This window comes from Strigops habroptila, chromosome Z (assembly GCF_004027225.2).
Source record: "Strigops habroptila isolate Jane chromosome Z, bStrHab1.2.pri, whole genome shotgun sequence".
NCBI lineage: Eukaryota > Metazoa > Chordata > Aves > Psittaciformes > Psittacidae > Strigops > Strigops habroptila.
The window spans coordinates 21,898,686-21,919,524 of record NC_044302.2 but is presented as its reverse complement, the minus strand read 5'-3'; the positions used below and the strand labels follow the sequence as shown (position 1 = coordinate 21,919,524).

Sequence of the window (20,839 nt, the reverse complement as noted above, 5' to 3'; positions counted from 1 at the left end):
TCATATTTATTATGTTCTAATAACTCAACAGAACTCTGCTGTTGAAAAGAATCTACTGAAATAGATGCCAAATGTTTTGCTGATGGCTTGTCGATTTCCTTAGAAAGCTTTCAGGCTGTGTAATAGCGTAGATTTTGGTAAATATTTTCTGTGTCTTACAAGTCAGCTGTATTGCACAATATAAAATGGTAATATTGTAAGAGCTTCTGAGTCCCGTGCTAGCTTATTCCATGGCTGTATCACAGCATCTGTAGTTGAAAGTAGCTGATTTTGTCAGCAAATCTACATTTTTGTGGTGAACTCTCTGGCTGAGGACTGCCTTTTCTCAACCTAGGAAAATGGCAGGTTTGTCCCATGGATTGGAAGCTGCTTGAATTGTTGAGGCCAGTGGAGGGAGATTAATTCTCACTAAGAATATATGCATCTAAAAATAAAAGTCTGCTTTGCATAGCATTCATAGCTTGTTTAATCAGTGCTGTAATAATTGAATTTTAGCCTCGCATTGAATGACATGAGAGGTACCTGTGCACTTCTGCTTTCCTGGCAGGGCTCCCTGAATTACTCTGGTATCATATACTGTTGTAAGTTATGTTGCACTGTTTGAATCTTGGAAATGCTGTTTAGTTCTTGAGAACTGTCAAGTTTTGATGTGTATCAGGATACATACAGTGCAAACTATATATTTAGAATATAAATAGGAAGCTGCTTCCTTCAGCTGTTGTTTTCTGTCCTGGAGTTTTAGTGTCTGCTCAGGCTCTTGTTCTGCTTCCTTGAAAGGGAAGATCCCATTTTGACTCCAGCTTGGGTTGTCCAATGGCACTGCCAGATTTTGTAGTTTGAAAGTGGTGAACTATTGGTGTCCTGCTTCCATGCAGTTAAAGCATGTTGAGATGGTACTCCTGCTTGTCTTGGGAGAAAACAGCGATGCTGATAGGGGGTGGAATGATTGATGTCTGTGTGGCAGCAGGGAGGATCCCATTTATGACTGAGCCTAACTCAAAGGTTGTAACACCTAAAAACTTGATTTTTGGGTGGAGTAGGTGTGATTACTGTGCTGTTTGTATCAGGTGTGATTACTGTGCTGAGAAACAATACCTGGAGGAATGGGTTTCTTCCTAGAGGCCTGCAAGACACACTCTGAAACTTCTGTTACTGCCTAGAAATGGCCAAATTTTGTCCTGAGTTCTTCAGGCTGGCTGCTGAAATTTGGTGCTCCCATAGGGTCTGAATTCCCCTCACTAGCTGCTTGTGGTGGCTTTGATAGGTGCAAATACTGTGGCATGGTGGTCTGTCTGCTTCATTTTTAACAACTGCTTTTCAGCAGCTTTAGATTGGTCTGGTATGTTAAACCTTGCCAGTAAGAACATCTTGGAAGGTGTGCATTTGCCAAGCCTAGTGACACTTTCTGGATTATTCCAGGGAGGAATAGAGTTATTTAAAAAAAACCAAACCAAAACCAAAAAAAACCCAACAACCAGGTACTGTGCTGCTGAGAAATCTTGTTAACTTTTGTGCCTCTCCTCCTTCCTACAAAGCTGTTTCACAGTCAGTGGGCTTTTAAACCCGTGTATAAAGGTAATGAATTACAGCTTGTCAGAGGTACAACAGTGAAATGGAAGTTTTCTGTGATTCTTGCTGCAGTTTTAAACATGCCCTTAAATTCTTTCAGAGCATAACTGCCTTGTCATTGAAGAATGCTTTTAATATTCCCTCTTGAAAATGTCTTTTTCATGAGATGCAAGTTTTCCTGTGCAAGCAGGATCTTACGTGGCTTCTAAGAGCACACAGGGTTTTCTGTGGCATGATGAAAGCCTGGAAGTTGGTTGATGATTTGACTTCCCTTACAACTATTTTACCCATGTTTTTATTTAAGCTAATAAACTTCGCAAAAGAGCAGAATAGTCTTCACTGCCTGTGATAGGATTTGCTGCTCCTGATGTTTTAAAGTGTAGGCAGATGTTAAATAAGCTTTAGTTCTAAGTGTGAGGGAGTGAAAACCTTTGTGTAAAGGGAAAAGGGGCGGGAAGAGTTCTAGTTCTATCCAGCACAGCCTCTTTAGCTTGCCTTGGTGCTGCTCCTGTTCTGGTCTTGCAGAAGCCACACTGCTGTAGGGGTTGCTTTGAACTCCTGTGCCCCAAGCATCCCATGTGCCAAGTTAACACATCACCTGTGTGATCCATCTCAATGATGAGGCAGGAATCATGGACTCGTGGTTTTAGCTATATAGCCATGACATTAAAGCAATAATTTTTATCCTGAAAAAGGGATCTTCAGACTCTTGGCACGAAGCGTAGTGACCTTTGTGTTTTGATCAAGTAGAGATTCAAAACAGTGACTCTCCATCTTGATCGCACCTGTGACAAATTACAGTGCTGCTTCTCAGAGCAGCTTACAGCTTCCTTTGAGACTCCTCAGACTGTTGGTTATGCAGGACTTGCTCTGGGATGCAATTTTATTGCATTGGCAATCTGTAATTTAACAGGCGAGATGTCAAGTGCCAAGTTTTGTGTTGTCATAGAAATTTATTAAGCTGCCAAGCTCTACTGTTGTCCTGGAAAAGCTGTTTTGGTGTAAGTCCCAAGTGAGGGTTAGTTTATTGTGGTTCCCTGCGTGTGTTGCTCATTCACAATTGCTTGTTTTGGTGTGTACAGCTGAGTGCAGTACTACTTTGATGGTGGCAAGGCAAAATATTGCAGAGATGCTTAAAAAGCACTTTTTTTTTCTTTTTTTTACAAACTTGATTGATGCTTTGAATTATTCTGACACAGCACCTGATTGCTGCTGTGTGGTATCTCATTTGTTCTGCACCTGGTTTTCTTTCTTCCAGTGCTGAAAGGGTAGTTATTCTTCTGAGAGAGCTGTTTATTAGCTCTTGCAGCCTGGCAAAAGTCAGAAACCAATAAATGTAGTCAGGTGGTGTGGAAACAACTAAGCTTGTGTTGTGAAAACTTGATAGTACTTCCTTGTGGACATAGTTATATCAAATGGCTTCTGTATCTATCATGTCTGTATTACCAATTCCTTTATTAAACTTTATTTTACTTGTTTTACCAAGTTAGCTTGGAAGCAAAAAAATAAAAGAGAATGCTGTGATGTTGCTACAGAACTTAAATCTAATGTAATAATGTCTTTCAGGTGCCATGTTTCAGAACAGAGGAAGACAACTGAGAAAGAAGAGCTGAAGAAAGTAACACAGAACCAGATACAGGCTAATTGGGGGAAAAAAAATTAACCTGTCTCTGAGGTGACTAAAGGGGAATAATGGTGATTTTGCGCCGGGCTCGGCCGCCTGCTTCCGCCCCAACCAGCAATGAATCTTGACTCGCTCTCGCTGGCCTTGTCTCAAATCAGCTACCTGGTGGACAATTTAACCAAGAAAAACTACCGAGCCAGCCAGCAGGAAATACAGCATGTGAGTAGACTAATGGTGCTGCAAAAGAAACTCTGGAAAGAAGAAAGTTGGAGTGTGAAATGGAGTTTCGCTTCTCGTTTCGATTGTGCTCTGTGGTGGTGTTGCGTGCATTCCTGTGCACTGTTGTCTGCAGTGTTGAGAATTGCAGCTCATGTCTCTGATATTCCCTTTGGTTTCATCTCGCAGGTCATACAATGCAGCAGCTCAGAGCTGAGACTACTGTTAACTTTGTAGTTGAATGTTAGCGTTAACTGCTACTCTTGGAGAGTGGTATGCAAAACTTTCCCAACTACTTCAGGTGAAATCTTTCAACTTTTGGACATTCCAAAGAACACTGATTGGGAGAAGGAGGAAAACATGCATTTACTGTTCAGAGTTGTTGCACTGAAAGCATGAGTACATGGATACCTACATCTGAATGCCTGAATGCTTTCACTTTACATCGCATGGGGGGTTTTTGTTCCTCATCTCACTGAATGAAACATGGCTTGGTGGTGAAGCCAAGCTGACTGGGCCCTGGGTTTTCAGGAGGCAGGTAGGGTAACTGCAGACTGAAACCCAATATCTTAAGATCTAGGCAAGAATTCTGGTTTACCTGACCCTTTTAAAAATAGCTCTGAGTAGCAGGATGGACTGAAAAGCATTATCCACAGAGGAGTGCTTGGGAGGAAGTGAATGTTACTGAGCCTGTTTTAGAAACTGGTTTAGTTCAGTTCCCAGCAGCCTGCTGGGCCAGTTAAATTTTTTTTTTTTTCCTTACACTAGTGCAGTCCTGCAGTGATTTACATCAGATTAGGAGGCCAGAGGGCTTATGCAGAGAGAATTTCTGGTAACAGCTGACTTCTTTAAAAGTGCATTCATTCATTACCTTGAGGCAAGAGGTGATTTCAGCAGTATTCAGTGCTTGAAATGATCTGGTAAGCCATGGAGATGGAATACCTTTCTTGTAACCTCCGTAAGGTTTCCATGCTTTTGCAAGTTCAGTGCTTGCAGGGAGCTCACCTGAGATCACTTTTGGTTTCAACAGGCCATTTGTGCAGCAAGGTGTGACTGAGGCATGACTCGCAGGTCTGTCAGGATCACTTGCATAAAGAATAACAAATGTTTCTTTGATTTGGGAGAAGATAGTGTTGATCTGCCATTCAGTTGGAATATAGATCTCTAAAATGGGACCAGTTGTTCCTTATCCTTCATGGCAGGCCTCAGGCTCGGTGTGGGGGGAGACTGGGAACTGGTCTGTGGAAATGGCTCTTTTGTGTATGTTTGGTTATAAGACAGATATAGGATTTCAAGACTAAACTCTTAAAAAATCTCTGTGATCCCTTGTCCTTTTTTTTTTTTTTTTTTTTTTAGATTTTTAAGCTTCCTGGTACTACTTTATTTCAGTGGTTACTAGTACAATTTTTCCGTAGATAGTTGAAGAGGTTATATATGCATGCTTTAACTCTTTGTCTCACAGTACGCTGGTGTAAAGTTTTGGCATAATTCATTCAGTTTTACAAAGCTTATATCTAAGCACATAGTGTATGTGGAAAACTGCTTTGAGTTGTTCTTGTCACTCACCAAAGTGAGCATTTAAATATATCACTCAAGCATAACAGTGGCAAAGCTTGAGGTACTAATTTCTGCCTCAGCATGCTTTCAGTAGTCACTTAACATAGGCGATGCTTTAAGACTGCCTCTGCTCTGGAGACAGGCTGAGAGAGCTGGGCTTGTTCAGCCTGCAGAAGAGAAGGCCCTGGGGACACCTTAGAGCAGCTTTGAGTGCCTAATGGGGCTACAAGAAACCTGGAGAGGGGCTTTGGACAAGGCCCTGTAGGGACAGGACAAGGGGGAGTGGCTTTAACCTGACAGAGGGGAGGCTGAGATGAGCTCTTAGGCAGAAGTTCTTCCATGTGAGGGGTGGTGAGGCCCTGGCACAGGTTGCCCAGAGAAGCTGTGGCTGCCCCATCCTTGGCAGTGTTCAAGGCCAGGTTGGACGGGGCTTGGAGCAACCTGGTCTAGTGGAAGGTGTCCCTGCCTGTGGCAGGGGGTTGGAACTGGGTGAGCTTTAAGGTCCCTCCCAACTCAACCCACTCTGTGATTCTATGATTCTTTCAGCTCTCTCTACAGGAAAGCTAGCAATTCTCATTCCTGTTCCCTGAAAAAGCTTTTATGTGGATGTAGTTAGAGTTGAAAGATGTTTCGCTGCACTTCAAGCCTTCTCTTTCCCTCATCCCCATATGTTAAATTTTCAAATTATCATCCTTTTGAAGTTACTTCTGTGCAAGAAAGGAATATAATTCTGATTATATTCCTTCAAATAAAAGTTGCATTGATGGCTTTAGTACATACAGTTTTCTTCTGTATCTATCTGCTTTGATGAATTCATTTTGGTCGTAATACCAAGTAGCTTCCTAGAAGATTGATCCAGCTTCATGCCACTCTTGTTACCACGTCTAAATCTATGTATTTAATTGGGATTGCCTTAACAAATTGCCTGTTTTCTGAAGCCTGAGCTAACCAGTAGACCTTGCTGTCAATTCAGTTTTACTGGCTTTTGCACCAATCTGAGTATCTTCTTACATAATCATGGGGGATGGCTGCCTTCAGAGGCAGTACTGTCAGCATAACTGGAGTGGGCTCTTTACTCTGGACCGATGTACCAAAAGCCTCTGGTCAGGAAGCAGAGATATATCCAACTTGGGATTTTTTTTCCAGCAGAACCAAAGTTGGCAGGCACTGCAATTAGCAGGCTGAGAGGGAAGAGGGAGCATAGTGTCAGGTAATGTGTCCTGGGTTCAGCTGTAACAGTTGTTTTTCTCCTTAGTAGCTGGTGCAGTGCTGTGTTTTCAACTTTAGTCTGAGAACAACTCTGATAACACACTGATGTTTTAGTTGTTGCTAAGTAGTGCTTACCCCGATCAAGGACTTTTCAGTCTCATGCTCTGCCAGTGAGGAGGGGCACAGGAAGCCAGGAGGAAGCAGAGACAGGACACCTGACCCAAACTGGCCAAAGGGGTATTCCATACCACAACACGTCGTACCCAATGTAGAAACTGGGGGAGTTACCCGGAAGGCCCACATCGCTGCTGGGTCAGGCTGGGTGTTGGTCAGTGGGTGGTGAGCAATTGTATTGGGCATGACTTGGGTTTATTGTTTTCTTTTCTTTTTCCCTTATTAGTTTTATATTCTCTCCCCTTGTTATTTCCATTATTATTATTATTATTAGTGGTAGCAGTAGTGGTTTTGTATTATACTGGACTGTTCTTATCTCAACGTGTGGGATTTACATTCTTTCGATTCTCCTCCCCATCCCTTTGGGAGCGGGGGAGAGGGAAAAAGCGGGGGGAGTGAGCAAGCGGCTGCGTGGTTCTGAGTTACCGACTGGGCTTAAACCACGACCTAATGGTAGAGGAATTGTGATGGGAACAATCAGCAACAGCAGGGCTGGAGCAAGCAGAGTCTAAAGCAATGCTGTTTGTCTTTTTGTACAAAGAAGCTACTGCCAAACCAGGATATTTATGATGGGGTAAAGCAGAGGGCTTGGTGGAGGCAGTCGGAGCACATATAGAGCTTCTGGTTTGTGCTGGCACATGTTGTGTCTCTCCTGTAGCTAGAAATTGGGGAGCAATGGCAAAAAAATTGCCAGTAAAGGTTGGATTTGATGTTAGCTGTAGTATTTGGATAAAAAAGACAAGCTACTGGTGATTGTGATTTCAAATTTCTGCCAGTATGGTTTTTATTAAAAACAAGTAATGCTGTCGTTTTAGATGAGATTTAAAGAAGTGAATAAGCACTGGAACAGCCTGAAGATAACTGCAGACAAAGTTGATGAGATGGTCTGTAGCCAAGAGTTAAACTTAAGGCAAATGACAGGGGATGCTAGCAAAAATGTGGTACTGTTGTTAGGATATGATGAGCGATAGGTGTTGCAAATGAAGAAATGCAGATCACCTCTTTCTGGCTGAGGTGTAGAATCGGGTTGAATGAGCTCTAATGACAGGGAAAAGACTTGGTAAAAGGTTTCAGCTGCAGGTGTTCGGCCTGTGGCATTTGATTTTTAAAGCTTGCTAATGAGAAAGTTTGAGATGAGCTTTTTTCTTTAGATGGCAGGAAACACTGCCTGTGTAGTACTCCCTTATGTCTTAAAAAGATCCTGGAGCAATGACAGTCAAGTCAGTCACGATCAGGAGACAGTGTGGAAGCTGCCACCAAGATCTGTGAAGAATACTCTATAGTGGCTTGGCTCTGAGATAAATTCCTGCTACGCAGGCATAGCACAGAGGTGCAGGCTGTCCCATGACTGTACTCCTGCAGTTAGGCACTGTAGCTGTGGGGAAGAGTGAGGCCATGGCACTGTGTGGGTTCTGGGCTGCTTTGGTGGCAGAGGAGCTTGAAATCCTCCTCTAAATTTCTTGAAAACCCCTTTTACTTAGCTTTTTAAGAATACTACGCATGAAATGCCTGGCTTTCTGTGTCAATGACTTGTGTCTATATCCTTTTTTAAACTTTTGGTTTATACTTTTCATTTGCAAATGGGGTTAATGACTTGGTTTCTAAGGTTACTGACTAAAAAGGAACATTCTTAGCAGTTTTGTTAAAACTGTAGATGACTTAGCCACTAGAAGTACTGCGATGTTCACAGTATCAGACCCAGATCTTGCTCTGTAATGACTATTCACTACCAAGTTATGGTTTGGATTTTTCTTTTCCAGATTGTGAATAGGCACGGTCCCGAGGCAGACAGGCATTTACTACGCTGCCTATTCTCGCACGTGGATTTCAGTGGCGATGGTAAAAGCAGTGGCAAAGATTTTCATCAGGTACAGTTTGCACTGAGGAATCTGCTTATTAGGTTTGGTTGTTAAAAATCTGCAATAAGATTTAAGCACAAAGGCAGGTCAGAGGTAGTAGCTTTAAGCCAACTTCTTTTCTGATCTATATGGCCTTTAAACTGCAAGCACATATTGCTGGTCCTCAAGTCAGAAGATAACATTGTTAGTATCTGACTCTTATAATCGCTTGATCTGGAAAACTACATAGCTTCAGTACAGTTATGTTTTCCAGCACATACAGTGGTCTTTTGAAAGCCTTTCTTTGTCTCTTAAAACTGTTCAGATCCACTAACTGACACTTCTGGTGTTTGTTCTCTCAGGAGTGTTTTCATCCTTAAGCCATTTTGCCGAAGACTTTTTAGCTTGTAAATGGGAATCAAATATTGTTTAATTGTCTATTGCAGCGTGGGAAGATGCTTGCAGAAAATGAAACATTGCACATACAATAGAGAATGTTTGATCACTTTCTTAGTCTTAAAATAAAAAGCAAACTAAACCTGAAGAAAACTGGAATTAAAAGAAACCGTTTACCGTTGGTGAGAATTTGGGCGATTAAAAAGACTTAAGCACCTTCTCTTTGTTTAGCTTTACTGCGTGCAGTACTATTCACCCAGTACTGTGTGCAGTAAAGCTAAACAAAGATAAGGTGCTTAGGTCTTTGTTTTATTGTCCTGTTATGAAAGAGTATGGGGGTTTTCAAGTTATCTTGTTCTTTTCAGACTCAATTTCTGATCCAGGAGTGTGCATCACTGATTACAAAACCAAATTTCATCTCGACGCTGTCCTACGCCATTGACAATCCATTGCACTATCAGAAGGTATGTATGCTTCTTGAAGGGGATTCCAGTATCAGAAACTGCAGTGAATTGGTCTTTAGGAAACCATCTGGTTTTCCCTTGGGTTTTTCCTGGGTGTTTTTTTTATGGCTAAGATTGATTTCACTGAAGTCTTCAAAAATAGAGCTTGCCCAGAAGTTGGACTTGTTAAACCAAGCAAATTAATGACTCAGAATGACTGAAAAGTAATTGTAAAGCTTAATCTAAGGTTGGTACTTTATGTCTTGTTTGTGGTAGCCAGAACCAAAATGGTCCATCAATGTTCTTCCTTTTCTCAGTATCAAAGCCACGATAGTGGTTTGATAGTGAAAGAGTGGGATGTGCAGAGGAAACTTTTAGTTTAGATGTATCCAAAAGTAGTTCCAAAGATGTCTGTTTAGCCACATAAGCTTTGCATTAACCTACAGCAGAATAGTTCCTAATATTCCAGATATGCAAATGAACTTTGGATAGACTGCTGCAATTCAAATGGCCCTATTTCCATAACAGCTTCCATTTAACTCTTATCTCTTTCAGAGTCTAAAGCCTTCACCCCACTTATTTGCCCAGTTGAGTAAAGTCATAAAATTAAGTAAAGTTCAAGAGGTAGGTGAACATTTATTTCAAAAATAGTTTCATGGTTTTTGACTAAGCTTGTTAGCAAGGTTGATGTCCCCTTACTGTGATACTCATTCTTATTTGTAGGTGATTTTTGGTCTCGCTTTACTGAACTCTTTCAGCTCAGATCTACGAGGTTTTGGTAAGTGAAGCTTCTGACACATGTTTTCTTTCTAAGCAGTGAGCTTTCTAGATGGATAGTGTGTGCCTGTGTGACTTGAGTAATGTAAGACCTTGCAGTTAGTAGTTGCATTGAGGTCTAACACCATTTTGAGAGGGGCAGTAGATAACACAGTCACCTTGTCTTACATGAAGTTGAACGACTTGCTTCCATGAATTACTTGCTAGATAATGAATCAAATTGAGGTAGTGTGATACATTACATTTTAGTTGTCCATTAATTTTTAAGTTCTGAGGTATGGATTGAGACTTCTCTTTAACCCTCAACTCTCTGTTGTGGCTTGTGGTTAAACTCAGATTAAGAGAATAGTACCTAGCTAAAAAGAGTCTTCATATTAAAAAGAAATTCAGGTTTTGGTCCTCACCTCTTTTGTCTTTAAAAGCTGCCCAGTTTATCAAACAGAAACTCCCGGATCTTTTGCGCTCTTACATTGACGCAGACGTCAGTGGAAATCAAGAAGGTGGCTTCCAAGATATTGCGATAGAGGTCCTGCACCTTCTCCTCTCCCATCTCCTTTTTGGGCAGAAGGGAGCCTTTGGGGTAGGACAGGAACAGATTGACGCTTTCCTCAAAACATTACGTAGAGGTAAGTGTGGTGGTGGCCAGGAAGTCTGACTAAATGCAGAATTTGGAATGGATTTTTGTAACTTACTGCCAGTGCAGACTGGTGCTGGAATTGTGGGAAGCTGGGTGAGGTAGAACTTGGTTGTATTTTCGGAACTCTAGTGACTGGCAGAAAAATATCACTGTTCTGGCATAATGTACTGGTTTTCTTTCAGTGAACCATAATGTGGTCTCATGTTTGGTTTTTTTGAGGAGTGATCAATCAGCATTAAGTAGGGGGATATTCATGTATGCTTGTGTGGGATGGTGTTTGTAGGTTTAATTAAAGCAACTCAGTGCAGGGTAGTTGAAAAGCTTGAGCTCCTTACAGTGTAAAGGACATACCATTTCAAACAAGTAGATGTCCCTGCCCATGGCAGGGGGGTTGGAACTAGATGATCTTAAGGTCCTTCCCAACCCCAACTATTCTATGATTCTGTTTTAAGCACTGGATTGTGTGTATATTGAGTACATATCTATGAGGAAACACTAGTACGGGGAGGGAGTGCTTTTGAATAGAACTGGATCATTTCCCAGAAGCTACCATGGTCCTTGTGTGATGGTAGGGGATGTTATTGATACAGTAGTGTCTTGCTTTCTGACACAGCAGTGTTTGCTGTAAACCCATCAGAATAAGGAGGATTTGGACTCGAGAAGCTAACTGAATTTAACTCAACCCAGACCGAGAGGAAGGCACCCTTATACAAGAGCAAAATATTTAGTTATAACGTCTTAGTTCATACTTCAGTGAGGATTAGTGTATTAGCTTCTGTAATTCCCCCCACTTTGCTTTGGGAAATTGGGAACTCTTCTCTGAATGGCTCCAAAGAGAATGGAGACATTATGCTTAACTAAGGATAATACTGTCTCAGGAAAGCTCAGCCATGAGGTGTCTTTGCTGCTTTCCACCTAAATCCTACCCCCACATCTGATCCTCTCATTAATGTGTCTCCCTTAAACTTTTCTTCCCAGGGAGGAAGAAAGGAGCATATTCTCTCTTTTCATGCCCAAGTGCCTGGTTTAGATTTCCTAGACTTCTTAGACTCAAAAGCAGGCCCTTTGTTCCCTAATGCTTCCTGAGTTGGAGGAGAGGCTTTTGCTATGCTAGTTGTATTGTTTCCTGCTCTGTGCTTTTTTTGGATGACTGCTGCTACTGACAATCCAGTTCTAAACTTACTGCCAGCATGACTGCTAGCCCTTTTGGGCAGTTGCAGCAACCCTGTGGGAACCCAGTCTATTCTACATTCTTATTCTCTAGGAATACAAGGGCATGTAGAGACAGAACAAGGGGGAATGGCTTTAAGGTAACAGAGGGGAGATTGAGATGAGCTCTTAGGCAGAAGTTCTTCCCTGTGAGGCTGGTGAGGCCCTGGCACAGGTTGCCCAGAGAAGCTGTGGCTGCCCCATCCCTGGCAGTGTTCAAGGCCAGGTTGGATGGGGCTTGGAGCAACCTGGACTAGTGGAAGGTGTCCCTGCCCGTGGCAGGGGCTTGGAACTGGGCGACCTTTATGGACCCTTTCAGCCCAAACCATTCTGTGAATTTCCAAGTCCCTGTAGAGAAGGGGGAAGTGGGGTGGAGGGATGCTGCATGAAAGTGCTGTCTTGATTTCTGCAGCAGCAGGGAAACTGTAGCACAGCAGTCCTTTCAAATAGTCAGTTGCGTGCAATTAATGTTCTGGGTTTTTTTGACACTTTTTGTTACCTTTGCCTTCAGATTTTCCCCAGGAGCGTTGTCCTGTGGTGCTTGCACCACTTCTATACCCTGAAAAACGGGACATTCTAATGGACAGGATCCTGCCTGATTCTGGAGGGATAGCCAAAACCATGATGGAGAGTTCTCTGGCAGATTTCATGCAAGAAGTTGGCTATGGCTTTTGTACAAGGTTTGTAGGCAAATGTCATTTTCAAGCATCTTGGGTGACGGTGGTTTTCCTCCTTGTTTCTTCAGGCAGAGGGTGAAGAACACTTCATAGTACTAAAATAACTAGAACCTCATTATTATGAGGACAGTTGTTTTGATTCCCGTTTTATATTTTGCTTTCTTCTGTGTGTAGTATGTCTATTGAGACTGTCATGATGAGAAGGGTTAGATGAAGGTATTAAGATTCCTCTCAAAGATTTTGTAAGAATTTGATCGTCATCGTTCTTTTGAGTAAAATCAAAGTGGCTAGGCAGAATAAATCCCAACTAAATCCTACTAGATCTTTGGAAGAACTTTGCTTTTGTGCCAGACTGCTGTTAGCTCCCTGTCCACATGAAATAGTCTTGCTTCAAGATTGTTGACCAGCAGCAGCTTTCTCTTGGTTCTGGTGTTTGATCAGTGCGATACACAGTATGATTGAGGTCATGATAGTGAATTGCTAGAGTATCTTCACAGCTGCATCAGTCTTTGCCAGCTTAGGCTTATTCTGGTAAAAATGCAGCCATCTTAAATTCATCCTGGGTTTGTCCATATGTTCATAGTCATACATGACCCACATAGTGTTCCATATTCTTGCCCTGTGCCCCTAATCTGAAGTTAGATGGGCAGCTGTCACCTGGACTTGCTGGAGCCATGAGAAGTGGGCTGTCATGCACAGAACCAAATGGGTTTGCGGGGGTGGCCTCAGCAGGACATGTGTGAGCTGGAATAGGAGAAGCTAGACTTTTTAGAAGCTGTTTGTTGAAGAGTTAATTTGGCTATTTTAAATTATTAATTGTATATTAAATATATTTCCTGCTTTATATCTATCTGCACAAACCCACCTTGATTTCTGAAGGTAGTTTTGGCCAGTTTTGATGGGGGTCTTAGCACTCAATATGAACCTGGTGTGTTTTGTTTTTGAAGGAAGATTCATTAAGAAGCATAAGCTAAGAGAAGTAAATGATTCTGTATTTTAAAAGAAAGGCTAGTGACTACTTCAGGGAGGTGATTAGATCTCAAAGACGTTAACATGAGTTTCTCTTCAAACAGGGAAGAGAGAAAAAATATAAGTGTGTTGAAGATGTTGAAAATTATTTCCTTTTGTTAACATATGCCTCCTAATAAAACATTGTTTATAGCTGTACTGATGCTGTATAAATCTTGTTGGTCTAATGATGAAGTGTTTCACTTTTAGCTAGCAAAAACTTCGCTCTTTGAAGCTCTGTCTTACAGGTCAATACATGAAAGTGCTTTTAACAGCAGTCAGTGCTAAAGTTACCCTGTGCTTCTGCCTTGAAAAGTATAGCCTGTGAAACAGCTCTTGCTGTTGCTTAAGTAGACGTAGCTTTGAACTGAACATGTGGCATAGCCTGTTTCATGGAAATAGTTGCATGGAGCTTCTACTGAACTTTTCTTCTTGCTCCTCCTGGAATTCTGTTATGTTGGATCATTTGACTAACATAACTGAGGTTAAGCAAATGGTTATACTTTAGTCTGTGATAAGTTTCTCCCAGCTGTACCTACAGGTCTTGTTTTGGTCTGTTTGTGTTACGTTGTGCCACAGTGAAACCTGCTTTTGAATTAAGATCTCTGGGTTTTTTTGCATCTTAGTGTGGAAGAATGTCGCAACATAATCATGCAGTTTGGTGTTCGGGAAGTCACAGCTGCCCAGGTTGCCAGGGTTTTGGGAATGATGGCTCGAACTCATTCAGGGTTGACGGATGGTATTCCATTACAGGTGAGTGGCCTGCCGGCGTGGGGCTTAGATATGTTTTAATCAGCAAATAATAAAGAGTTACAGTGCAATCCTCTAGTAATTCAAGAATTGCTTGTATTATTCAATACTTCTATCTGTTCTGCTGTAAAGGTCTATAACGCATTTCTTGAATAAAAGATTCTCAGGTATGTGCAGCTGGTGGTGTTACTGGTCTGAACTTCTTGCCTTCGTAGTGCAGGGAGTTCTGTAACTAGGGGCTTTTGAGATTGCTTTATTCTTAACTAGTATCTGATGGAATGTATTTAACTTGCAGTCTATTTCGGCTCCTGGCAGTGGGATTTGGAGTGATGGGAAAGATAAAAGTGATGGAGCACAAGCCCACACCTGGAATGTAGAGGTCTTAATTGATGTTCTTAAAGAGCTGGTAAGTTTTATGAGCGTCTTGGTCTTTTATGCAGAATATCTGCAAGAAGGGCATGTTTCTGTGTGAATATAAAATTTTTTAAGCTCCTAGTAGTCTGAAGGGCTTTGAATCTCATTAATATAATTGTGTTGCTGTACTTAAATGATTGGTGTTGTTTTTTCCTCGTGAAAAAGAATATTTTGAGGAATTGTGGGAAAGAAAAGCTACATGAATGGCAAACTTGAGTGCAGCTTCAGATTTATTCCACTGCTCCCACATACTCCAGCATGTATCCTTTGAGCGTTTGTGTGCTTGAACTTACTTCTGGCAGTGCAAAGTTCAGTGCATCAGGCGCCTCGTTTTGAAAAGCATCTCGCTGTAGGCACTGATGATGAAAAGGAAACAAAATATTTTTGTAGCTACTCATTCCAAAAGACTAAATGCTTCTTATGTGTGATGAGGCTTCAGAAACAGGAACCTTTTTCCACCACTTACTGGCAGCAATTTTTGTAATTAACTCAGTGAAATGTCAGTTCCTTTGCCTGCCTTATATTGGGTGATATTTTTTTGTATGTCACATCTAATCTATGCAGGAGTCCCTGTTTTATTTTTCTAAACCTTGGAACATACAGCAATCTTTCTTTGATGCTCTACCTCTGAATTGAGTGGTCTGTGATCCACAGCGGCCATGGTTCCCTCCAAGCTCCTTAATCCTTATGGTTTCACACTACTGCTGAAAATCAAATAGGTGCTTTGCAAGTACTTGCAGTGTACATTCTTCAAAAGAAAAAGCAAGTTCTGCTTGCCAGCATGTCAGACCCTTCTGCCTTTTGTTGGAGGGCATATGGAAGCCTACTAAAGGAATGAGTTAGCATGCTAAGAAGGGGGCTGTGTGTTTGCGTGTTTTGGGGTTTTTTTTGAGGACTTGTTAATGAAATGTTTGGAAGGATAGACATTACTGGCTGTGGTGCTAGGGAAGTGTGATCTCACAGGCTAGTTTCAAACATTAGCTTGCATCGAGTTCTCACAAATATCTAAATCCTGTTCTTTTTAAAACCAAACCCCTGGCTTTCAACTAGAAGTCAGGTGGAGGTTAAGCTGGGTAAATTGCTGATGAAGACAGGTTCTTATAAGACAGTACTGAAAATTGTAATGTTCAAGACTGACTACTCTCTTGTTTTCCTGGTTGCAGAATCCTAGCCTGGACTTCAAAGTAGTAACCTATGAATTGGACCATCCAGGATTTCAGATTCGTGACAGCAAGGGCCTGCATATTGTGGTGTTTGGCATCCAGAGAGGGCTGGGCATGGAAGTTTTTCCAGTTAATGCCATATACAGACCTTGGAAGCATGCAGAAGGCCAGGTAGGTTTACCAACACCTCTGCTGTGTCTGTACAACACCTGCCAAGTTCCTAGATTTATTGAAAGGCAAATGCGAATTTTGAGACAAGCCACATTTGGCAACTTGGCCTGTTTAAAGCATACGCCTCAGGTATGTTACTGAAGTACAGTCTGTTGATTGAACAGTCTGCACTGTTTGGGAGGAGATGGTCATTTGCTGTACATGCATGACACCACCTTTGATTTTATCAGAGTTCTGGTGCATGATGTATCTGAGCGTAGAACTTTTGCTCTACGGCTGTGCTCCAAGGTTTTTATGTGGCTAAACAAAAGCTTTGTGCAGGCAAGTCCACTCAGCACATCTGTATCTGTTGCTTTCAGAAATCCTGGGAGAAGTGAGGTTCAGTCTAATGTAAAACACATTGACAGTCAATCTTGGTTCATCCTTGTTTGCGTTGTTCTCAGAAATATTGGCAGGTGATACAGTGGAAGGAACCTGAAGCTTTAAATATCTAAACTATTTTTGCTGGTTTTTATTCCAGCTCTCCTTCATTCAACATTCCCTCATAAACCCTGACATCTTCTGTTTCGCTGACTACCCTTGTCATACTGTTGCCACAGACATCCTGAAAGCACCACCAGAGGATGACAACCGGGAAATTGCTACATGGTAAACCTCCCAACTGCTTTTCACACCTTGAGTTAGATTATTTTTTCTGGTCAAATGTGGCTTTGTAGTTATGCAACCAGGTTTATTTGTAGCTGTGTACATCCCAAGACATCAGCCATTAGTATTTGTTCTATGTTGGATCAATGAGAGTTCTCATATTATCCAAACTTCCCATGTGCTTCCATAATATCTGAAAGTGTACTGCCAGTTCTTGCTTTCATTGGAGTCTTCCAGTTCTCTGCAGAATTTCTCCTGATGTATTTTGGAAGATAACTTTGAGCTGATAGAAGGGAATAGAGGAGGTATGAACTGAAATCTGTCTTTCCCAGTGTCACGTTGGTGGACTTGTATGAAGAAGTTCTGGGATTTAAATAGTAAATGTATATAGCTATTGCATAAAGCTGATGAGCTGACCCTTACACCCCTTCTTTTGATATAGCTGTGTAGCTCATTTCAGTGAAGATATTTGCTTCTATTTCCATTGTATGGCCAAGAAGAGGAAAATGGAGGATGGGTGAATTGGGGAAGGTGGCAATGATTGTTTGTCTGTAAAGCAGATGAAACAAGTAGAGTATCTTCACTAACTTTCACAGGTGGGGACTTGGAGGTGTTCTAAAAAGGTGTATTCCATCTCTGGAAGTATGTTTCAAGCTAAATTATCCACCTCAAGCTGAATTATTTTTCAAACATTGGCTTTCACTTCTCCCCTTCTCTTACAGAATCAGAAGCCCTTAAGCTCTTAACTTGGTTTGTAAACAAAAAAGGGAGTTATTTTGCATGGTTAAGAATGGTCTTGTAGGCTTAATTCTATGGACAAGAGCTGCAACATCAGGTTTGCAGTGTGCATCACTTTATATTGTCTCAGATGTTGCTACAAAATGCTGGAATCCTGGATCCTGTATGCTGACAGCTTTGTAACTTTTTTGGGGGGCTGTCTGTCTATTTTTGTCTTCTGTTAGGAAGAGCCTGGATTTGATTGAATCTCTGTTACGACTGGCAGAAGTGGGACAGTATGAGCAGGTTAAGCAGCTCTTCAGTTTTCCAATCAAGCATTGCCCAGACATGTTGGTGTTGGCCTTATTGCAGATCAACACGTCCTGGCATACCTTGCGCCACGAACTCATCTCCACACTCATGCCAATTTTCCTTGGCAACCATCCCAATTCTGCCATCATTTTGCACTATGCATGGCATGGACAGGTAAGTATTTTCACTGGAGTGTCTGTAGCTTGTTCAGATAACTGAAAGCTTGTTAAATGGGTTGGAAAGTTAGAACACCAGCGCATGTACTGGTGTATGAACTGAGTGATTTAAAACCCAAGAAGTAAATTACTTGTGGTTTATGCAAAGTAATATGAGTTGTCTCCTCGTTTTGAAGCAAACTGTTGTAATATAATTTTCTTTGGGGAAGTATATTCAGTACAAAGAAATAATGTTCACTGAGAAAATATTCCTGGAAATGTAGAGACCAAACTTAAGTTTGACAGTTTTAACCAAAGTTGACCGCAGTTTGTTTTTTCTTTTTTTGAAACAAAAGAACACCAAAAATCTCACAACAGCAACACTCCCCCCCCAACTCTCAACCTCACACATTTGAAGTGTAGAAGCTCAAAGCAGCAAGAGGTGCAGAGGTTTAAACTAAAATAATCTCCACCGTACTTGCTAAAAGGTGGAGGTTATTCTAGGTATAAATAAACTATTTATATTCTCAAGAGTCTAGGATATTTTCTGAAAACTTAGGTTGTGCTGCTGAGCTTTTTCAAGGAGAGCTTCCATGTAGAGACATTTTCCCGGTTAAAAGCATGCAAATCCATGCTTTTAACTGGGAAACAAGTAGGCCTTTTGGTATGGCCATCATTATTGCGTCCACTAGTAGTTAAGCAAATAGGAGCCATAACAAGAAACTTTAAGGCAGAGGAAGCCTCTGGGGTAGGAGGGAATCTGCAGTAGCAAACATCTTGCCCTGTTCAAATAGCATTAATGATAAGCAAATACGGCTATTTGCTAGCTGAAGTGCTATGAACGTTTTGTGTTTTTCATGATCAGACTATTGCAGAATGAGGGGTAGAGGTGATGTGCTTTTTGCATAAGGTCTTGAAATGGCAGAATATGGAATTTTCCCACAGGGTAGGCTTCCTGCCCTACACAGTGATGGCTGCCATGTGACATGGTGCCATTCTGCAACTTGAGGATGTTTCAGCTCCCCAGGTGAGGAAACTTTAAGCAAAACCCTTGCTGCCATCAAAGTCTAAGTTGTGCTGTAGTTTAAAATTGCCCCTGTAAAGAGCTAGATATTCTTTGCCATGTTAAGGTGTGACGTTGCAATTCTCACTTCAGGACATCACCAGGCATAACATTTTGTAGGTGATTTGCGTATTCCTAAAGCAGTTTCTGTACAATAGAGAGGAATTAGATCTAGAGGTAGGAGAGAGATGAGGATGTACGTACTTAACCATTTGTAGTCGTCCTACATCCTTTAGTAGCTCCAGGATAGTTTGTTATTGCACAAAAAGAGCCCAACTCAGACGAGAAGTTCTGGAGCTAAAGAGCAAATAATGTTTGCATGTGAAGCTTTAGAAGTAAAAAATTCTACTTAATGTTCACATAGTTGATCCTTTTCCTAGAGGCATGAAGTACAATTCTAATGTCATTCTCCTTAGGGCCAGTCTCCTTCAATTCGTCAGCTGATCATGCATGCAATGGCAGAATGGTACATGAGAGGGGAGCAGTATGACCAGGCAAAACTCTCACGTATTCTTGATGTGGCACAAGACTTGAAGGTGAGTTACCCAGAGTACTACTGTTATTTTTTTGTGCAGGGTCTTATGCAGACTTGCCCATCTTTTAACAAAGGCTAAGCTTAACTCAGTTGTGATTAATTTAGTAAGGACTGCTTAGCTTAAGCATGTTTTAATTGAGTTGTTACTGCTGTACCTCATCTTAGTTTAAAAAAAAAAGATAAAAAATCTTATGTTCATGTGACTTCAGGTGCTCTTCAGCTGAGTTGTGGTATCTGACTACCGATGCTTTCTAGCCTTCTTGTGAACCAAAGACATTTCACTTGGTGATTGCAGTAGAATTGATTACTGTGGCTTAGCTGACAAGTTATTTGGGAAGCAGTATAATAGACCTGGTTGCTATGTGAATGTACTGTAAATCCGGGAAGAGCTTTGACTGTTTTAACCTTGAATAACATTGTAATTGGAATGTGGAAAATATCCATCAGGTAGTTGTGTGAAGGTGGCACTGCTAAGCTTAATGTATGGGGATTTCTTAAGAATACTACCATGTTTTAGTTGTTTACACATTCACAAAAGAGACTGGAAGTTGTGACTGGCTTCTTTGAAGTCTTTACTGCTTCCTAAAGTTAGGGTGCCTCCCTAACTCCTCTCCCTAGCAAAATAATTGGGTGCCTCAAAATGCGAAAGCACCAACTGCCGCTTGAAGTCAGTTTTGTTGTAGCAGTTTCTGTGTTCAGAGATGAGCACTTTGAGGAGATACATTCATAGAGCTCTGAAGGGGTTGAGCTCTGATTGCAGGGAGATGATAGGCTCTTCTGATTAACTTTGTTGCAGTGTCAACTTGGTAGCTCCATTTGCTGGTGGATATTCATAAAAAGGAATTTAAAACCATCAACACAAGGTCGCTTCAAAGAAGGGGTAGGATCATGATTGCAAATGAGAGCTTTTGCTTATTTCTCTCCCGAGCAAGCTATAAGTGAAGTTGTAATACCAGTCTTTTTGTTGACAAAGAAAGCATAGCAGCATGAAGAAGGGTGAGGGTGCTGAGACCCTGGCACAGGTTGCCCAGAGAAGCTGTGGCTCTCCCATCCCTGGCAGTGTTCAAGGCCAGGTTGGACGGGGCTTGGAGCAACATGGTCTAGTGGAAGGTGTCCCTGCCCATGGCAGGGGGTTGGAACTGAATGAGCTTTAATGTCCCTTCCAACCCGAACCAGTCTGGGATTCTGTGTGATAGCAAGACTGCTTTACTAAAAACTGTATGGGGATTAGAAAGGAAAGGCAGGAGAAGGGGTATCCTTGTGTCTTCACTAGTAGTCTGTTTTTTGGTTTTTTTCCCTTTAGGCCTTGTCAATGCTGCTAAATGGTACTCCGTTTGCCTTTGTTATTGATCTTGCTGCACTTGCCTCTCGACGGGAATACCTCAAACTTGACAAATGGCTCACAGATAAAATTCGGGAGCATGGGGTAAAACAGGATTTTTCTTCTTATTTCTGCACTCTATCAGTGACTAACTTAAGTCCCTTTAACAATTCTATAAGTAGCTTTAAAATTGTGGAAAGTGTCCATGGTCTGATAGTTCAACGTTTTCACTGAACTATAATAGCTTAGTGCAGTTCTT

General features: G+C 41.5%; 1 protein-coding gene across 10 annotated transcripts in view; it reads left to right on the top strand.

Moving 5' to 3' along the window:
* Positions 1-20,839, top strand: part of LOC115601151 (CCR4-NOT transcription complex subunit 1) — a 60,401-nt gene that overhangs the window by 3,083 nt on the left and 36,479 nt on the right. For all 10 annotated transcript variants that reach the window (XM_030470756.1, XM_030470751.2, XM_030470749.2 and 7 more), the window contains exons 2-15: positions 3,136-3,412; positions 8,110-8,217; positions 8,949-9,047; positions 9,582-9,650; positions 9,750-9,804; positions 10,226-10,429; positions 12,161-12,329; positions 13,961-14,087; positions 14,380-14,490; positions 15,662-15,832; positions 16,353-16,480; positions 17,440-17,680; positions 19,141-19,260; positions 20,563-20,685. In XM_030470756.1, the coding sequence (XP_030326616.1) occupies positions 3,311-3,412; positions 8,110-8,217; positions 8,949-9,047; positions 9,582-9,650; positions 9,750-9,804; positions 10,226-10,429; positions 12,161-12,329; positions 13,961-14,087; positions 14,380-14,490; positions 15,662-15,832; positions 16,353-16,480; positions 17,440-17,680; positions 19,141-19,260; positions 20,563-20,685 (1,827 nt within the window). In that variant the 5' untranslated portion in view covers positions 3,136-3,310. The remainder of the gene's footprint in view (positions 1-3,135; positions 3,413-8,109; positions 8,218-8,948; positions 9,048-9,581; positions 9,651-9,749; positions 9,805-10,225; positions 10,430-12,160; positions 12,330-13,960; positions 14,088-14,379; positions 14,491-15,661; positions 15,833-16,352; positions 16,481-17,439; positions 17,681-19,140; positions 19,261-20,562; positions 20,686-20,839) is intronic.